Source organism: Trichoplusia ni, chromosome 11 (assembly GCF_003590095.1).
Source record: "Trichoplusia ni isolate ovarian cell line Hi5 chromosome 11, tn1, whole genome shotgun sequence".
Lineage (NCBI taxonomy): Eukaryota > Metazoa > Arthropoda > Insecta > Lepidoptera > Noctuidae > Trichoplusia > Trichoplusia ni.
The window spans coordinates 6,846,315-6,867,924 of record NC_039488.1 but is presented as its reverse complement, the minus strand read 5'-3'; the positions used below and the strand labels follow the sequence as shown (position 1 = coordinate 6,867,924).

Genomic DNA, 21,610 nt, shown 5'->3' with positions numbered 1-21,610 from the left:
GTGTATAGTGTGTATTATGCAGTAATGGCTGCCTTCAGACCACCTCAGTATACATCATAACGCCGTTGTTACAACACGCGTCCGTCGCCATCTTAAATTTTAAAACAGTTCGTTAATTTCAAAAGTGAAAGTGTGACTTGAAATTTGAATTAAGAGTGCAGTGTTTCAAATTTGTGGTGGTTTGTGTTTTTTTTTAAAGATTTGTAGTGTTTTGGGTGTTAGCCTTTTTGGGATTTTAGTTTTTATTTAACTTGGGTTGTGAAGTTATTCTGTCAGGATATTTTCAGTGTTTTTAATGTTATTAGTTTTGTAACTGTAAATTCAAGTCTCATAAAAATCTTCAGTATAGTATATTATAGCCAGATGAAAATTAAAAACCTTGAATAAGAATAAAACTAAAATATAAAAATATTCAGAAAGCGAATCCAAATCAGTTTTGTTTTGTTTTGATCATTTAGGTTCTGAACACAAATAACCGATTTATTTGTGTTCAGAACCTAAATGATCAAAACAAAACAATCGTACTCGGTTCGTTGTCCGTCCATCCGTCTGTTACCGAAGCGTATCTCTTAAACCATTATAGCCAGACAATTAAAATTTTCCCAGATTATGTATTTCTTTTGCCTGTATAACAACAAGTATAAAACAAGATAATAAAAATCATTCATATATAAAGTAACAATTGTCACCGTCATAAAATTAGACTATACTATTTTAGACTACATCATCATCCTAGCCTTTTCCCAACTATGTTGGGGTCGGCTACCAGTCCAACCGGTTTCAGCTAAGTACCAGTGTTTTACAAGGAGCGACTGCCTATCAGACATCCACAACCCAGTTACCTGGGCAAAACGGTACCCCTTGGTTAGACTGGCTGTCAGACTTTTTCAAGCTTCTGACTACCTGTAACGACTGTCAAAGATGTAGGAATAACAGCCGGGACCCACAATTTAACGTGCCTTCCGAAACATGGAGGAACTCGTTATGACAAAGATGGTCACTCATCTACAGACCAACCGCGTCAAGCATAGCTTAACCTGTGATCGTATCACTTATGCGGCTATAGCTTAGCCACGAGTGTCGAAATAAAAATCTAAAATTAAACCGCGATAAAATCCGTAAAAGTAGTTTCATTTCAATAAGCTTTACTTAATTTGAGACTAGATGGCATTGTGTTTAAGTTATGGAATATTCTTATTATTTACCCCGACGGTTGCTGGCGAGCAATTCCTGATATCTATATTTGGAAACTCGGTTTCCTCACAATATTTTCCTTTACCATGATATGGGTTGTGGAGGTCAGATAGACAGTCACTCCATAAAATAGAATTCAACTGAATCTGGTCGGACTGGAAGACGATATCAAAATGGTTTGAGAAGAGGAACACAATTTGTCGTAGTTTTATGATGAACTAGTTGTGCCCGCGACTTAAACCGAGTGGAATTTAGCCAATATTGTTTTAAAATATTAAAATGTTAGAATAAAATTGTCCACAGTGGCATAAAATAAATAATAAATTTAGTTTTAATTTTTCGGTTTCTGAAGCATTAAGTAGATACTTTATTTTTCTAAAATAAACATTTTTTTTTCAAATAAAAATAGCCGTAGTTACTTCTTATTATATTATATCAGCTACCAGCTAATAAAAGTCCGGTCAAAATTCGTCCATCAATTACAATGATTAGCCTAACAGGCAGACATACTGGCAAAGCTTGTTAAAAAAATATTTGTACCGTATAAACAAGTTTATCCATATATGTAGATAATCGGTTTCTTTGTAAAACTGCTAACTATTATTTAATTACTGACTAATTAATTCTAATCATACGTTAACCTAATTGGCAATTAAGTATTAAATGGCTAATTTAAATTCGCTGAAAATGATTAACTTCATCCAGTTTTCCGGATTGTCCCATTTTTATACATGACTAGCTGTTTCCCGCGGTTTCACCCGTGTAGTACTTTTTTTTATTTGCCGCAATTTTTCCATATTTTCTCAATATAAACCTTCCCTGGACTGCTAAGAATATTTCAAGTCTAAAATTAGCGAAATCGGTTCAGCCATTCCCGAGTTTTAGCGAGACTAACGAACAGCAATTCATTTTTATATATAAAGAAGAAGAAGAAGAAGACTTACTAAAATAACTTACAATTAACAGATTATCGAAGACAAGAAAATTTATCCGAATATCTCGGCAAAATGACATTGCCATAGAGACAAAAGGTATTATAAAATATGAGTAATATCATAAACGCGAAAGTTTGTAGGTATAGATGTTTCTTAATTTTTCACGTAAAAACTACTCAACCGATTTAGACGAAACTTAATACATTGATAGTTTATTACCTGGATAAACAAATGGGATAAGGAAAAAAAGATCGTATTTGAATAACGGTTGTTACGGTCACAATTTTGTTGACGGGTGGCAAATAAATTTGAGGGTTTTTCTTCTGAGTTTAGACGGAGTGTAGTTTTGCTAACCAATTGAATTAGTATGAACATACAAATATGCTTGTTAAAAAATCACAGCTTATTAAAATACTAATTTATTATAAGTGTTAACTTTAAACAATGGATCTTTTATATAATAGCAAAAGTTAATGAGGATGGAAAAGTTACAGCTTAGTAATGAACTATTTTTAGACTGAATCTGTCTTTGTTTGATTCGTCATTATGAAAACAGGTCAAGTCCGAGTTGAAATCGCGACACTAAGGAGTCCGTACCTACAAGTAGGCTGAATAAGAAAATCAAAGATAATATCGTGATTTTTTTGTTTGTGGATACCGAGTCACCGACCCTCACATTTCATCATCAGCCCATATTTGTCCACTGTTGGACATAGGCCTCGCCAAATTTAGTCTTTCGTTTAGTATTAATAGGAATCTCTAAGGAGTTGCTTTTCTCCGGTGATTTTTCACGACCGTACTTTAGTAAATAATATTGGATACGTATTTTTTATTTTGCCCCGTAAACTTGAATTATCTACTCAAAGTATCGTGAATGGAACTATCGCGTGATGTCACTCCTATGTAAAAATAATTCTTAGTCGTTACGTCATTTAGGCCCCTCATCTGAACTGTAAAGCAGTTTATTTTAGTAAATTTAAACGATTCAGATAAAGGCACAAATACGTGTCTAAGATTTTTTTTATGTCTATCTGACTAAATAGATTTTATTTTTAATATTAAATCATCATTCCTATTTTTATCATTAACAAGTGTTGCCAGCTACAAAACGAAAATGATCCCACAGGAACATAAAACCGAGATAAAAATCCCATGTTTTAATCCTCATTATAAACTACCTGTGTATCAAATTCCATCTAAATTTGTTCAAGGGTTTTTGAGTGAAAAAGGAACAAACATTAATTATTTTTTTCATTCATTCCGTACGTTCGAAATTTCGCGTTTATAATATTACTAGCTGACCCAGCAAACGTTGTTCTGCCGATTTTTTTTTCTAGTTGTATGTATTTTTAAAGCCACATTATATAAAAAAAAAACAAACAATTTCGTCCAAAAAATAAAATATATTTTTTTAGTGTGAGCAACCCTTATCACTTAGGGGTATGAAAGATGTTGTTCTATTCTCAGACCTACCCAATACGTATACAAAATTTCATAAAAATCGCTCGAACCGTTTCGGAGGAGCACGGTAACTAACATCGTGACACGGGAATTTTATATATTAGATTAGGATAATTGGTTTTCCTTAACCGTCCAGTTAAATTGTTTGGTGTTATATAACTTTTTAATATATATATATACTAATATATAAAGCTAAAGAGTTTGTTTGTTTGAACGCACTAATCTCAGGAACTACTGGTCCAAATTGAAAAATTATTTTTGCGTTGAATAGACCATTAATCGAGGAAGGCTTTAGGCTATAAACCATCACGCTGTGACTAATAGGAGCAAAGATACAATGGAAAATGTGAAAAAAAAACAGGGCAGGTATAAATCATAACTTGTATCTTCTACCCACGGGGACGAAGTCGCGGGCAACAGCTAGTAATTTAATAATAGCCTTTTATTCCTAAACATAGACTTACAATAGGCCCCTAAGTTCGGTGTGGCCTTTGGGATAGGCCTCCTCCAATTCCTTCCAATGGGTCCTGTCCCTTGCTACTCTCAACCAGAATGATCCCGCTGTCTGCCTTGAAGCCTGACTTGAAGTCATCTTTTCATCTCGTGATTTGACGACCCCTGCTTCATTTGCCATCTCTTGGTTGCCAGAGGGTGACTTGCTTGCTCCATTTGTCAATGGGATGGCGAATCATATGTCCAGCCCATCTCCATTTTTGGATGTCAATTCGAGAGAGAATGTCAGTGAGCTAATTCTTCTTCGTATGTCTACTGTCTTATGTAACTATCGAATAGCTATTTGGTAACAATGTCAGTTTATTGTCGCGAAGGAGATACCCGGCTTGAGCTGTTAGTAATGTTAGTAAACAAAGTTTCAGCCATTATATTTTGTATGGAGTTACCTTTATTAGACTACGCTCAACTTGCAATCGTTACTAAATTGTTAAACCTGTTGAAAAATGTTCGCTTTAACGCTGAGAGCTGGAATAACGATTTTGCGTTTTTATTTTTGAAAATTAATGCTTAAATCGATAATTTTAGTATTCTTTATCGTAGCGAAATATTAGGTACAAATATAGACAGTTTTCAATAAAATTTTTTTTTTTTAAAATATATATGTATATATCCTGGGACAACTCACACACGGTTATCTGATTCCAAACTAAGCAGAGCTTGTGTTATGGTAACCAGACAACTGATAAACTTACTTCTATATTTCTAAATACATACATATTATAGATAAATTACACCCAGACACCAGAACAAATGATCATGCTCATCACACAAGATTTGTCCTGGGCAGGAATCGAACCCACGACCTCCGGTATAGCAGTCAGGGTCGCTAACCACTAGACCAACAGGCCCGTCAAAAATTATGTAGAATTAGTAATTTCAAATTTCCGTTATAGATCATTTTATTATTTTGTCAGGACACCGATTCAGCTATTTACAATGGCCGATGAATGAATGGCAATTAGAATAAAATTGAAGTAATTAGCCTTATATATAGCCTATCTTTATTCAAAATTCATTGATAATTCCGTCCCTACTAAATTTCCATTTATTGTGTCAGTAAAATGCTTACAAAAATACAAATAGTAGATACCAATTTATTCCATTTTTTATTCATTCTTCGGCCGTTGTAAATAGCAGAATTGGGGCCAAAAATATTCGTAGAGCAATATAATACAGGCCAGTTAGCATGTTATCTTAAAAACAACCTGTGTATAGTGTGTATTATGCAGTAATGGCTGCCTTCAGCCAACCTCAGTATACATCATAACGCCGTTGTTAAAGCACGCGTCCGTCGCCATCTTAAGTTTTAAAACGGTTCGTTAATTTCAAAAGTGAAAGTGTGACTTGAAATTTGAATTAAGATTGCAGTGTTACAAATTTGTGGTGGTTTGTGTTTTTTTTTTAAGATTTGTAGTGTTTTGTGTGTTAGCCTTTTTGGGATTTTAGTTTTTATTTAACTTGGGTTGTGAAGTTATTCTGTCAGGATATTTTCAGTGTTTTTAATGTATTAGTTTTGTAACTGTAAATTCAAGTCTCATAAAAATCTTTAGTATAGTAAAATATTATAGCCAGATGAAAATTAAAAACCTTGAATAAGAATAAAACTAAAATATAAAAATATTCAGAAAGCGAATCCAAATCATATAAATGATCAAAACAAAACAATCGTACTCGGTTCGTTGTCTGTCCATCCGTCTGTTACCGAAGCGTATCTCTTAAACCATTATAGCCAGACAATTAAATTTTTCCCAGATTATGTATTTCTTTTGCCTGTATAACAACAATTATAAAACAAGATAATAAAAATCATTCATATATAAAGTAACAATTGTCACCGTCATAAAATTAGACTATACTATTTTAGACTACATCATCATCCTAGCCTTTTCCCAACTATGTTGGAGTCGGCTTCCAGTCTAACCGGATTCAGCTAAGTACCAGTGTTTTACAAGACGCGACTGCCTATCTGACATCCACAACCCAGTTACCTGGGCAAAACGGTATCCCTTGGTTGCCAGACTTTCAAGATTCTCAATAACAGCCAGGACCCACAATTTAACGTGCCTTCCGAAACACCGAGGAACTCGTTATGACTAAGATGGTCACCCATCTACGGACCAACCGCGTCTGGCGTAACCTGTGATCAATTCACTTATTCGGTTGTAGCTTAGCCACGAGCTCCTCAAAATACGATTGAGAGTCCCTCAAAATATAATGAATCAAGAGATAACATATAAGAACTGATTGACTTCGCATTTTCAAGGGAGTTTCGGAATTATTTTGGTCTAACGAGCAAATTCTTTAAGCGAGCTCCTCACAATTCTAGACTACAAATGTAAATATTATCAAAGATACTAGACACTGATCAAATACAGCTGCTTAATTATAATGTTAGCTAACTTTAACACATTTTTTCCTTATAAATATAGGTCATTATCGACATCTCATTTTAACGATCGATATACCTTATATTAGCTCGTGGCTTAGCTACAATCGCACAATCGATCATAGGTTAAGCTACGCTCGATACGGCCGGGAAGAGGATGGGTGACCATCTATGTAGCGTGTTCCGTATTTTGGAAGGCACGTGTAAATTATGGGTCCCGGCTGTTATTTATACATCTTTGATAGTCGTTACAGGTAGTTAGATGATAGGAAGTCTTATTTTTAACCGACTTAAAAAAATAAGGAGAATAAAGAAAAATAAGGATAATTTAACGTGAAATAGCTGTAATTTAGTCTAATACTAAATTTGATCAATTTTTGTTAAGTAGTTTTTTAATTTAAATCGGTTGTATTAGTTTTTGTTATTAAAACAATATTATCTTATAGCAAACTAGCTGTTGCCCGCGACTTCGTTCGCGTGGTTGGAGGATATAAGTTATGATTTATACCTGCCCTGTTTTTTCCACATTTTCCATTACATCTTCGCTCCTATTAGTCGCAGCGTGATCTATTCAATGCAAAAAGATTTTTTCAATTTGAACTAGTAGTAGTTCCTGAGATTAGCGCGTTCAAACAAACAAACTTTTCAGCTTTATATATTAGTGTAGATTATGACTAAATATTATCATTACAATTATGTCGATAAGCAAACTAAAGTTTATATATTTTATTCAAGAAATATAAAGATGGACCTATAAATTTAAACAAAAGAAAAAATATGTAATAAATTGAAACAATAGAAAAACTGAATAATTCTACTTTTTTTTTTGTCAAAAGTCACGTTTTTAGACAGTTCAGTTAAATAAAAAGCTAGAAATCCAGCGTTGTTCTTAAGTATGACTATTTTTTCAACCTACACTCCGCAAAAGAGGGGAGTTATAAATTTGATGAATCTGTCTGTCTGTCATCATATCGCCTGAATGACTTAAGCGGTTTCAAATTGATTTGTTTAATAACCAACCCAATTTAAGTAGTCGGCCTGTTTCTCATAGAATCAAAAGAATGTTTGTTTTTTGTAAACTGACTCCCACTTAAGAGAAAAATTGTAATCTCTGTGTCGCGGGACGTTTAACAAACATTCAAGTCACATGCACAAAGTCACCCAGACTCAGGACAAGCATTCGTTGCTCACATAAATGCTAGTACTACGCACTACGCATGGATCGAACCCACGACACGTCGTGCTCGGCTATGCTTGCAGTCAATGTGATTGAGTGTTTGACGACCTCCGTTGTCGAGTGGCGTACGCACCGGTTTCAAGGTGTCGCTAGCTCTGAGGTCCCGGGTTCGAACCCCGGTCGGGTCAATGTAAAAATTCACATTTCTACATTGTCTCGGGCCTGGGTGTTTGTGGTACCTTCGTTGTATCTGAATTCCATAACACAAGTGCTTTAGCAACTTACTTTGGGTTCAGAACAATGTATGTGATGTTGTCCGCATTTATTTATTTATTATTTAATGTCGTCACCATGACACTAATTAGCTTTATCGAAAGCTTTTAATTCAAACAGTAGAGTGCTTTTATAATTAACGTTATTTGGTGTGTATTCACACACACAAATACATATATAGGGATTGTCAAGGTGTGCGCATCGCTTATCAAAACAAACAAGTCTTATCATAAATCGTTAAACCTCTGTTGAATCATTCTACTGTATTCATTTATGAGGTCGTGGGTTTGAGTCCGGTTACAGATTTTTAGGGTTCCGTTATCAAAAGGTAAAAACTTTACCAGGTTGTAATTATGAACTGGGATAGCTATTTTAATTTTTCTGAGATGATGTATTTTAGGTGTCGCTGTTACAAAATTTTTTGAAAATATTCCTTTCAGTTTGTTTTTTGAAGGCGGTTCCTTTTTTACGTAAAAATAATAATATAGTCTTTCTGTTTTGTTTTAAGAATTTTTTGTTTTTTATTTTTGTTCTGTCACCGCGGACAATTTTAATTAAAATGACTTTTATCAAACTCTACGCGGGCAATGTCGCGGGCACAGCTAGTTTTGATATAAAACAGTGCACCACATGCTAGGAATACGATACTGCAGTCTGTTATTTCAGACAATCACGCTTGACTACGTTTTTATAAACAAACAAGCTGTGCCTCGCGGTTTCACCCGCGTGAATACGTAGGTCCCGTTCCCGATGCATTTATATTATTGTGGGCAGAGATGGATCCAAAAAATCACTATCGTAACAAAAGTCAGGATTACTTAATATGGTGGTTAAGTTTGCTTAAATTTTCTAATTTTTCGCGCAATTTTTCGTTATTTTTTTTTCATAAGAACTTTCTCTTGTCAATAACAAATACAACAAAAAAGAATTAGCGAAATCGGTCCAGCCGTTCTCGCGTGATGCGTGATGTGACCAAGAGAAATAGGGATTCATTTCTCTATGAGAGGTCTGATGAGGGACAGTTATAACGTTTAATAAGGATACTATAGATTTCATTCATTTTTAAAATGATAAGTTATGGAGTTTCTTCATCATCATCTACAGCCTTTATCCTCCCACTGCTGGGCATCGGCCTCCCCTTCCTTGTCCCAATTTCTACGGTCAGCTAGCCTCATCCAGATTCGATCCGAGACCTTTAAAATGCTATAGTTTCTTGCTGCGCCCCAATTCTGTTATTTACAATGGCCGATTAGTGAATGGAAATTGGATTAAATTTGACAAAATTAATATTCTTCTAAGCATTTTGATAACACGATAATTGAAACAATCTTAATATTATATAAATCTCGTGTCACAGTGTTTGTCCTCAATGGACTCCTAAACCACTTAACCGATTATAATAAAATTCGCACATCATGTGCAGTTCGATCCAACTTGAGAGATAGGATAGTTTAAATCTCAAGTTATAGTCGCAATTTCTTCTAACCACACAGACGAAGTCGCGGGCAACAGCTAGTAGTTTAAATGTACAAAAATTGAAAATTAATTGTGTTGACCGTGAGTGTTGTGCCCCATAAAAAAATTCTAAATTATTGTGTTGTAAAAATGCTTAGTTAAATGTTGTAATAACACGAATAGTGCCATTGTAAATAGTGAAATTGGGCCCTGGTCGTTTTATTTATTTAAACTTTCATGTACAATAGTGGTACATAAGGCGGACTTAATGCCGCAAGGCATTATCTACCAACCTTTGGGTCAACCTTTTGGGTCAAATGGAGAAGCAGTTGGAATAGGTACAACAGTACAATACAAAACAATTTAAGTATTTAATCTAACTAGAACCGAAATTGTAATAAAGCATTTTGAAGTTAAACGTAAACATAGTTCACAATAACTGCGGGTGCTAGCTAATCGCAGCTGGAGAGCCAATAACTGCCTTATCTGAAACCACGATAGCGTGTACCATTGAAGTTAACGATAGGTACGACTAAAGGATTCATTTTTCCGAATTTATTAAAAACAGATTTGAAGTAAATATTCCCACGTTTTTATACGCTCACTTTTCTTGTTTGTTTGTCGTTTCGGTTGGATTTTTGCAACTCAATTTTGAGGCACTTCCCGATAAGCTAGCAGGCTGAAATTTTGTGTGTAGCTTCAAACCCGATGACAATGTAATTTACAACTATAAAAACAGATGAACCGATTTTGATAATTTGAATGGAGTGACATTTAATTACGTAGGTTTTTTAGAATTTTTTAAACTATTTAGTTCCAAGTAATGCCATCTATATTCTAATAAATTTATGGCAGCCTATGTACGTCTTGTTACTGGGGACAGGCCACGGGCCACGGGCATTCACATTCACAAATAACATGGTTAAGGTGATGTTAGACCCCCCTTTTTTCTAGATTCTAGCTTATTTCTCAACCCATGTCGAGGGCACGGCGTGGAGATATGTCGGACTTCCACCGACTAAAACCACCCCGGGCCCCTTCTACTGCTTTAGCCAGAGGATCGCTCGCGCATGTTCTGCGCGACTCTGGCTAATGATATTACGTTGACAACGTCACAAAATTTTCTTCTTTTGTATTTATCGCACTTTTAGTGATTGTCCAATCAATAATATAATCTATGATAGCAGTGAAACTAATCGCTTTTGTTCAGCGTATAATAGAAATTACTTAACGCTATTTGTGTCAAAATATGTAGGTAAATGAATTTAACTAGCAGTTGCCCGCAAGCCCGCCCGTTGCCAATCGAAAAATCGTGATAGACTATCCTATGTGCTTATCCAGGTTATTAACTATCTGTGAACTTAGCTTCATCCAAATCCGTTCAGTAGTTTATGCGTGAAAGTATAACAGACATCTATCAAAACTACCGTTTTTTTCATGAATTTATCATAGTTTCACTCGCCCAAAATGCGAAAGTTAATAAATAATAAATAATAAATGCGGACAACATCACATACATTGTTCTGAACCCAAAGTAAGTTGCTAAAGCACTTGTGTTATGGAATTCAGATACAACGAAGGTACCACAAACACCCAGACCCGAGACAATGTACAAATGTGAATTTTCACATTGACCCGACCGGGGATCGAACCCGGGACCTCAGAGCTAGCGACACCTTGAAACCGGTGCGTACGCCACTCGACCACGGAGGAAGTCAAAAAGTTGTTTATTTTAAATTTTCAGCATTCGATAAATTCGTGCAAATTTAATGATCGGACTCTGGACCTGTTACCGTCAGTCCTGCGTTCTTACCACTAGACTATTAATGTCTATGATGAACACTATCATACATACAGACTCACAAACTAATGAGTCTCGTCGCTCGCGTTATTGAGTACAAAAATAGTCCGATGATGAAGTAAATAGGTTATAAGTACAATAATTAACCGTTTCCTCATTTATAGCAAGCTATGGATACGTATAATGGTCACGTTATATGGAAACTGTTTAATAACAGCGTTGGACAAGTTTTAGGAATTAGCAAAGTTAATGTAAGAGGTTAAGCAACTCTTATGTAGGTTGGGAAATGGATGGGTGACCATGACAAAAGATGTTGTTTTTAATAAAATCCGACAGTGATTTAGGGCTCTGTAAAAATAGGCTAAATAAAATGATTGGGTAGCAAATCGAATTGGGTGAGATCAAAATTTTTTTTTCCTAACAAATTTATGACCCTAAAAGTCATTGCTAAACGTCGATTATTATTAATTGTTAACATAGACGAACACAAGGACCCACCATTTAACATGCCTTCCGACACACGAAGGACCTCGTTATGACATAGATGATCACCCATCCACAGACCGACCGTATCAAGTGTAGACTAACCTGTAATTGATCAACATGTGCATTTATAGTTAAGCCATGAGCTTCTCCATAAAGGACGTATCAATAATATTAGTTTTTATAACATATTTATTGCATCTGACGATGTGGAAAATTCCAAGAAGTTTATAACTTAGTCATTATTTTTTAGTTCAGATGAAAAAGTTAATAGCCTTGGCTTATAGTAACACTAGCAGTTGCCCGCGACTTCGTCCGCGTGGTAAGCAAACCGTAGTACATCATTTTGTTCTATTTACACCTTTGGTTACATTATTGCATTTTTTTTACGGAACCCTAATATTTTTCTAAATAAATTATAATCTATGTTCGGCGGGGATAATGTAGCTTCTCAACAGTGAAAGAATTTTTCAAATCGGTTCATTAGTTTCGAAGCCTATTCGTGTCAAACAAACAATCAAATATTTCCTCTTTATAATATAAGTATAGATTGAAAACTTAGATATTATACGTAGATATAATATGCCACAGGTGACTGGAATGGACTATTTTTCCCACGTTTTATACACTCACTTTCTTGTTTGTCGTTTCGGTTGGATTTTTGTAACTAAATTTTGAGGCCCTTCCCGATGAGCTAGCAGACTGAAATTTTCAGAGCAGCTTCAAAGCCGGTGACAATGCAATTCCCAACGCTATAAACGGCTGTACCGATTTTGATAAAATTTTAATGGACATTAAAAAAGGCAAGTTTTAGGAATTTTTAAAATCTACTAATTATTCTTGAAATAGACGACTAAATGTTTGCATACATGCATTATCAACTTAATTTCTTTACATTTGAGACGTTACTTCGTGCACGTGATAGTATACTTCATAAATGATCACTCGACATCCGTCACACATGTTGTAGGTATGTAAAACTGGTTTAATACGATTCATTGTAACCAAGACAATGGATGATATTGCATGTCTGTGCATTCGATCAATCATTAAGTTTACGACTTAATATAACGTGACTTTTTGTGTGGTGAAGAGGAGGAGCTCGTGGCTAAGCTATAACCGCATAAGTGAATCGATCACAGGTTAAGCTATGCTTGACGCGGTTGGTCCGTAAATGGGTGACCATCTTTATCATACCGAGTTCCTCCATGTTTCTGAAGACACGTTAAATTGTGCGTCCCGGCTGTTATTCCTACATCTTTGACAGTCGTTACAGGTAGTCAGGTACGAGTCTAACCAAGGGGTATTGTGTTGCCCAGGTAACTGGGTTGAGGAGGTCAGATAGGCAGTCGCTCCTTGTAAAATACTGGTACTCAGATGAAACCGGTTAGACTGGTAGCCGACCCCAACATAGTTGGAAAAAGACTAGGCCGATGATGATTTTGTGTAGAGAATAGGTGGGGATAGTTAAATGGTGGGTCATCACGCTATACCTATTGTGCGCGATGTGTTGTGGGTTCGATCGCATCGTAGAACAAGCGTTCGATCTTGTTTGTTTGTTTGACACGAATAGGCTTCGAAACTAGTGGACCGAATTGAAAAATTCTTTCACTGTTGAGAAGCTATACTATCCCCGCAGAACATAGCCTATGATTTCAAAAATATTAGTGTTCCGTAAGAAAATTGCGATATGTAACCCAAGGTGTCATAACTAATAATAATATCTTCTAACCACGCGGACGAAGTCGCGGGCAACTGCTAGTCAATAATAACTTTATTGCATGCCATATTATGTGTACAAGGCTGGTTGGTAAAATTAAGAGAAACAATTATGGACATTGTCGATCACAGCAAAATTAGTTTTTTAAAGGAGAGACGAAGAGCGCTTTATAACATAATATAATAAGTTGTACTGACCTTGACCCACGAATGTTTGGGTCTATACAGAGATTAGACTTAATAAATACCTTAATCCCATTACAGATACCTATACTCTAGATTGTATTCCATAATGGTGAGAGACAGACAGACAGGTGTTTCGTTTTGAATATTAACTTTTGCGATAGTAATAAAATAGGTTTAATGGTTTTGGAGATAAAATAAGTACATAGGTACCAATTGACTAAAACTTTAACGCAAATTAGATCTTCTTGAATTTAGGTAACCTAGGATATTAATTGTTTACCATAAACTGAAAAAGAAAAACAAAGAAATATTATTGAAAATCATAAAAAATATTCTTCCAAAAGATTAACTCGCCCAATGAAAATCGCAAACAATAACAATTTGAAAGTAAAAAACGAACAATAAAATCCAAGATGGCGTCTAGAAACTTGTGACGTAACGAACGAACCGGATTGAAGCAGTTCTCGCCAGTTGTAACCAGTACAGGCCGGCCGTTGACCTAGCAACATCCATCATTTAGTTATATTACAATAAAACCACCATTTGTTTAAATCCGGGTGATTTTTGCGAATTAAAGTTTTAATTTTGCGATATTTCGGTTTTATAGAACGTTTTCTTTCAGTGTTATTGTTATAAAAAGTGATTTTATAAGTGTTTGTGTCATTGTATCTCATAAACCTAACCTTAATTGCAAAAGTGATTGGTAACATACTGACGGGAAGGCAGATATTTGCATTAGGATTAAATGTCATCTTGATGTCATTGTGAAACTTTTGTGACTTAAAAAATATCGTTACCAATTTTGATTAAAACATAACTTTGAGTTTTTATACTTATCAAGTGTCTGTACTGTTATTCGTTTATAATAAACACATATTGTTATAAGGATATTCGTAGTTAAGGAAAGATTTTCAAAAAAACATTAAATCTTTTTATACAAGTTTGGTCGATCAAAATAAATAAATAAGTTGTTGAATGTTTCTTGTGTTGACTACTTGTTGCTAGTCAGACTTGAAATGTATTCTTAACCGACTTCAAAAAAGAGTAGGTTATCAACTCGTCTGTTTTGTTATGAATAAAATATATCGTATCTTTTGACTGAGACGTTTTTGTTGATTCTTTTTATATTTATCGTGAAATATCTGTCGTTTGGTCCAAAAATCATCTGATTTCGCTCAGTAGTTTTTAGTAATTTTTGTCAAAAAATATCAATATTTATTTATTTAATTTTCACACTAATCTACCATTGCAGGTTACTTAACCTAATGCGGTAGCTAGGACTAAACAAAGGTCTAAGAATTTATGTGAACTAGGGTTTCAAAGATTGAATTATTATGCACACAGTTGCAGGTCCAAATTCCAGCAACTGTTTTAATATGTAATTTTCTGATAATTCTGATATGCATAGACAATAAGTTAGCCTGATACACATGCCAATCATTGCTCCTCCTGGAATTGCTTGTTGCTTCATCCACTTTTCTCCTAGATATGAAATCCTTACTATTTACGATTCCCATGTTTTGAATAGATAGTTCTATAGAAAGTAAAGAAATACATAATAGATATGTTACTTTACATTCATAATTTTGACAGACCAAACAACATTTTTTTCTAACCACAATCAAAAACCCTAGCTAAATAAAACAAATCTTTAACAATACAACAAAAATCCGCTAAAAATGTCCTGACGTCCAATATGGCGGGTGTGTTGCGATCATTAAAGTGTGCCAGTAGTAAGAAAGATAGGAACAGTGTATACTCTGTGGTGCCCAGTGACCTGACCCCCGGAAGCTTGGAGATATGGGTGGACCTCCCAGATGAGATCAAATATGACCCGCTTTTGGCAGCCTTCAAGCAACGGTATGAACAGCAACATGGTGAGTAGAGTTTGTTGTTTGTTTTGGTCATGGAATGGAGACAAGTGGGTGGAAGTGTTCCAAAGATCGCGTGAGATTCACTATTAGGAGGTAAAGATCAAAAAGAAGGATTTTCCGAAAGGGTTACCGCGGGCCCAGATCATAATGAGTAAAGGAAGGAACATGGGTGGGTTTTAGTCAGTAGAAGTCTGACACTCCCTTCCGCTCAACCCAAAGTGGGAGGAGTCATTTGATGATTTCCTATCAGGCAAAATGAAAAAAACAATAATGATGTCAAATATTATTTCGAGTCCTTCTCGGTTCGACTTGTATATTTTTTATTCAAAATAGGAATAATGTACAGTAGAGTTTTTGATTAAATTTTTCTACGTCAATAATCTTACTGCATATATTATGTACGTTTGGCGATAGTGGTTTAGAGATGTTAAGACACTTCCCTCCACTCTTCTATGTTCCGAGAAACTGATTACAGTCATTTTTAAGTACACAAATTGTAAGAATAAAATAATAACCACTTATGCCACAATATAATGATTTTCTCGAATCTTCTCTACAGAAAAAAAGAAAATTTCAATTTAAAGGCACTCGGCATTTAATATGAGTGTATCTCCAAAATATTCTCATTTATTACCATCTTGTCTACAAAATTAGATTTGCATAGAATATCTTCTATTATACATATGTCTTCAAATCAAGGGTAAAACTAACTAATAAAAAAATCGTGATGCGATTTCGTGACGAAATGACAAACCTTCAAACCCCTAATTCGAGAAACACGACAATTCTTGTCAATTATATTTATTTTGTTACAACAATTGACATATTAGAATTGGTTTAGACCTTGTTCTAAGAATCAATGTTACTATGTTACATAAATGTTCAGGAAAATGTCACATCCATCGTTTAATGACTGCACGGATGGCCGAGTGGTTGAGGTCACCACGCCAAACCCACTGTGCGCGGGGTTCGATCCCCGCTAAGCACAAGCATTTGTGTGATCCACGAATGCTTGTTCTGAATCTAGGTGTCTTGTGCATGTTTGTAAAACCCCCGCGACACAAGGGTTAAACTTACTGCGGGAGTCGTTTTTTGTTTAAAAGGAATGTCACATTTCTACTGGTTAAAGCTCCCACCCATGTTCCTTCCTTTGCACTCCATGTACCGGGGCTATGGCAACCATTTCAAACAATCCCGCTGCCCCGGCAAGCATCAGCCCTAGTGGGCTCCCCTACAATGCCTAAAGCCAGAGTCGCGGGATCGCTCACGCATGCTCAGTGCTGCTCTGACAAGCCTTATTTCTTTTGGACTCCTTCTTGAGGAGTGGGCATAAAGAGCCCACGACGCGTCCTTCTCCATCTTGGCCTGTTAGTTATCCGAGTGCCCGAACTATGGTGGTCGCAGATCGCCTGAGATATCCGCGGCGCGAAGGGACACCCCTAGTCGACCGCTGCAAATGTTCCGCAACTTTCTAGGTCATCGTTGCAATCTAACTCAAATGTGAAACTCAAATATTATTAGGCTCGAAAATATTTTGCACCCCCTACCCAATCATGCCTTTTAATGGTTTATCCAACATTAACTTGTCTAGTGCAATTTTAAACTTTATGGGGTACATTTTGAACTGGTTTGACAGCTTAGTTTGAAGGACGTTCAAACGGACCACAATAATTAATAGATACGTGAGGGTTGAGGCATGTTTGAGGCATGTTTCATGTTATCGCACTTTGAATTGAATTTTCCGAGAAATGTTCTTAGATTTAAGTTACTCTAAGAACAATGTAAATTTCAGGTAATATCGAAGCTCCAGACGTGCCAAATGAGGGGGATAGGACGATATTCGATAAGAAACATGATGTGGAAGCTAAGAGAGAAGAGCTGGATCCACTTCGAGATGCTACTACCAGGTAAAGAATAAATGTCAATAAATACTTTGGCTGCTCGGACAGCGGAGTGGCTTAGTAGTCGATTCCACTATTCGACTACGGCGAATCAACTACTTTCTATTTTGAATATTTTTAGGTGCAGTTTCGCCCGAGATAAATTTCACTGCGGGAGAATCCTGTATCCTATTCGCCCATACACAGATGCTATGCTACTTATTTTTTTCTTCTGAGATATAATAGTTTTGGGCGAATAGTGCATTCGAATCAAATCAAATTCGTCGTCACTACATCAAAGACTATTTTAGGTTCGATCCTGCTATGCGGCATACAAAATTAGTCTTACGAGAATAAGTTGATAATATAGAATAGGGATGATGACTGGGTATAAAAAGAAAACACCTAATTAGTCTCTCAGTTAGATAATTGAAAACAATTAGACAAGGTTTTTTTCCTTTTTCAGAAAAACTAGAATTGACAAAGATTAGGAGAGGGGGCTTGTGACGTAACGATATGGTAAAATTTATACTCAATCGTGACGTCACGCGTAAGTTTCATTCACTGTAATTTGGTCAATTTATGTTTGCTGGACAAATTAAAAAATACGCATCCATTATTATACAAAAAGCTACAAGACGGACACTGCAAAAAAAAAATTGTCATCATCTCTATTAAAACAGTATAAATAAAGTTAGTGATAAAAAATTACGTTATTTGTCATCCACTTGACTCAATGATATAACTTGTCAGTAGTTTAAAGAGCTTATTTAAGTTCATTATTATTGTGTCTATTTCTATTATTATTGTTCAATTAAGTCTGGGTGTCTTTGTTCAAGTGATTTGAATGTCGTTAAGATTTATAAGAAGATAGTGAAATTATACACAAACCTGAATTTAAGTGAAAAATGTTTTATGATTTATTTGATAGAATTTGTTTAATTGCAGGATCATGGAACCAATGCATGCCGATGACGACACAAAATTAAAATCGGGGAAAAAGAAAAAGGTATCTACAAAAACATAACTTTGTTAACAAGTATGATAGCTTACATAGCATGGGCATACATATGGGCACATACATATGGGCACTTCCTGTAACTCAGGTTTACAATTATTTTTATTTTGGTTAGTTATCATAAGCATTATTAGGTGTAGCTCGTGGCTAATCTGCAACTGCAGATTCATTGATCACAGGTTAGGCTACACTTGATACGGTCATTCCGTAGGTGGGTGCCCATCTATGCCATTAAGTTCCTTCGTGTTTCGGAAGGCTCGTTAACTTGTAGGCCCTGGTTAGACAGGAAGCCGACCCCAATTTAGTGATGATGGTACAAAAGTATGTGAGGGTTTTTGTACGATGTATGTTGTCACTTAGGTACACGACTGAACCAATTTCGATTAAATTTTGCATGGAGGAAGCCGAAGAAGGATTAATAAATAGGCTTCATTCCACAGCTTTCCAAACCTTTATCAAAACACCATCTAGTCTCAAACTAAGCAAAACTGGTCCTATGCGTACTAGACAACTGATAAACATACTTATATAAGAGATACATATATTACTAGCCTGGAATGTCCCACTGCTGGGAAAGGGCCTCCCCACTCTTCTTCCACTGCTGCGCGAGACCGAGAGAGCTGCGAGTGACCAGTTGGGTAATCCGAATCCAGGTCATCCCGCCATCTCCGTCTGGGTCTGTCTCGCATTTTACATAAGATAACTATCTTTTTTAAATATTTTTTTTACTTTACAGATAGACAATGTCCTAAGATCTATCAAACTGTTTGGTCTGGTCTCCTGTTGGGTACTGTTGACAGTGTCCTTACTGCTGAACATGGAAAGATCAGAAGTTGTACTACATACAGCAGTGCAAGCCGGTAATATAAAAGGTAAGTTTAATGCTAAAACTGAAGAACTTGACTGCACGGATAGCCGAGTGGTTGAGGTCACCACGCCAAACCCACTGTGCATGTCGTATCGCGGTTTCGATCACCGCGTAGGACAAGCATTTGTGTGATCCACGAATACTTGTTCTGAGTCTAAGTGTCATTGTGCATTGTGACATTCATGTGATTTGTATGTTTGTAAACCCTTCGTGACACAAAGATTAAATTCCATATTGCGGGAGACGTTTTTTTTAATTAGAAAAGGGAGAATGTTAAAACAAAAGAAAGAAGGGCAATATTGTTACACCAGCTACAAATCGAAAATGATCCCACGAGAACAAAAAATCTGGGTTAAAACTATCCTATGTGCTAATCCTGGTTATAAATTATCTGTGTACCAAGTTTCGTCTAAATCCGTTCAGTGGTTCTTACGTGAAAGAGGAAAAAACGTCCATACATACATACAAACATTTGCCTTTTTAATATTATTAAAGAATGATGTTACAATTGAGAAGAATGGGCAAAGAAAAATGATTAAAATTAGTCTAAATTTCCACCATTATCAAGATTTGTTGAAACTTATTCTAAGACCTATGCTGGTACCGTGTTTTTCCAAAATAAGATATCTTTATCTTTATATAGATAATCTAAGAAACAACAGCTTCGATTTTCGTGTAGGATAAAAGTCTGGTTGTCTTTGTGCATGTCACTTGAATGTTTGTCAAGCCCTGCGTATTTTTTTATTTTTATAACTGGTACAAAACTGTTTAGCTATCACAGTTAATGAGATGCAGCCTAATGACAGACAACCGAGCCTTCGTAATAGTGTTCCGTTTAACCCTTTGCATACCAAATCCAAAAAAAGGAAAATCTTTCAGCATGTGTCTACAAAATCTTAACCTTATTAGCAACTAGCTGTTGCCCGCGACTTCGTCCCCGTGGGTAGAAGATATAAGTTATGATTTATACCTGCCCTGTTTTTTTTCACATTTTCCATTATATCTTCGCTCCTATTAGTCGCAGCGTGATGGTTTATAGCCTAAAGCCTTCCTCGATGAATGGTCTATTCAACACAAAAACAATTTGGACCAGTAGTTCCTGAGATTAGCGTGTTCAAACAAACAAACAAACTCTTCAGCTTTATATATTAGTATAGATTTATCAACACATGCAACTATTGGACTAAGACAAAACTTTGATGCACTTTTCTTTATTTCTATTTTTCTTCCCATACTTTCAGAATACGAGCTGCCATCAACCAACGACCGTGTTAAGGTGCTGATCACATTGACAGGACCCTTCGCGCCCCTGGTCTCCAACAACAGTGATAATATCCTCAACGTATGGCTACACCGATCAGTAGGAGATAGCCTGGTGGACTTCCAACAAGTAAGTATAAAAACTACTCCCAGAGAAAGGAATTTGACCCTTATATGCAAGCTGGATGCGAGCAGCCGAAGATAGATCTCGATGACGTGCGATTGGGGAAACCTATGTCCAGCAGTGGTCGAATATGGGCTGATGATGATGATGATACAAACATTAGAGAGTTAGCAAACTGAAATAGAAGTAGGCTGGCCATGTCTGTCGAAAGCCTAGATTAGCAGACTAGTCCTAGATTGAAGACAACGAATCTTCAAACGCAGTGTAAAGGCCCCCGATGGACCGATGACCTACAAAGGGTGGCTCGTACTGAATGCGGAAGGCGCAACTTGGTTGAAGCATATGTCCCAGCAGTGGATCTCGATAGATTGATTGATACAAACATTCAAGTCACATGCACAAAGCCACGCAGACTCAGAGCAAGCGTCCATAGATCACACAAATACTTGTCCAAAACGGAGATCGAACCCAAGATACTGCATACAGCGGTTTTGGACTCGTGGCCTTTATCATTCGGCTATTCGTACAGAAGAAAGCAAAAAGAATTTTCAAAATTGGTGTTACATTAGTCCTGTTGACAGAACTAGCGACTCTTAAGTGAGCGGTTTCATCAAATGACTTCTTCTCATCTGACACGCTTTGAGATGAGCGAAAGGGAGTGTCAGTTTTACTGAATAAAACAATTTTTTCCCCTTACACCGCTGAATCCACGTTATAACTATATTTTTCTTCGTAGTTACCTAATAGCCAGTCAGGTTTACATAATATATTAATTGACGTAAAATAATTAAATTTATAACATGGCGATAATTGTTAAATATACTTAACCGTTAGCTAAACTACCTACTTAACTAGAATACACGTTATTATTAATAATTGTGACATAATCTACAATAATATCTATTATTAAAAGGTAAAGTTTGAGACGCCATATCGTGTAATTCCAGATCATCATTCTAGAATATACTGCACCTATTATGAAAATTATTTAACTGGTAGACAG

General features: G+C 35.9%; 1 protein-coding gene across 2 annotated transcripts in view; it reads left to right on the top strand.

Moving 5' to 3' along the window:
* The window catches only part of LOC113498737 (P protein-like), a 38,283-nt gene that overhangs the window by 7,146 nt on the left and 9,527 nt on the right, over positions 1 to 21,610 (top strand). The window contains exons 1-6 of one of the 2 annotated variants that reach the window (XM_026878874.1): positions 55 to 179; positions 15,177 to 15,460; positions 17,250 to 17,364; positions 18,286 to 18,346; positions 19,092 to 19,227; positions 20,465 to 20,613. In XM_026878874.1, coding sequence (XP_026734675.1) covers positions 15,280 to 15,460; positions 17,250 to 17,364; positions 18,286 to 18,346; positions 19,092 to 19,227; positions 20,465 to 20,613 — 642 coding nt within the window. In that variant the 5' untranslated portion in view covers positions 55 to 179; positions 15,177 to 15,279. Of the gene's footprint in view, positions 1 to 54; positions 180 to 15,176; positions 15,461 to 17,249; positions 17,365 to 18,285; positions 18,347 to 19,091; positions 19,228 to 20,464; positions 20,614 to 21,610 lie in introns of those variants that run through there. The other variant, XM_026878873.1, reaches the window with a different exon arrangement.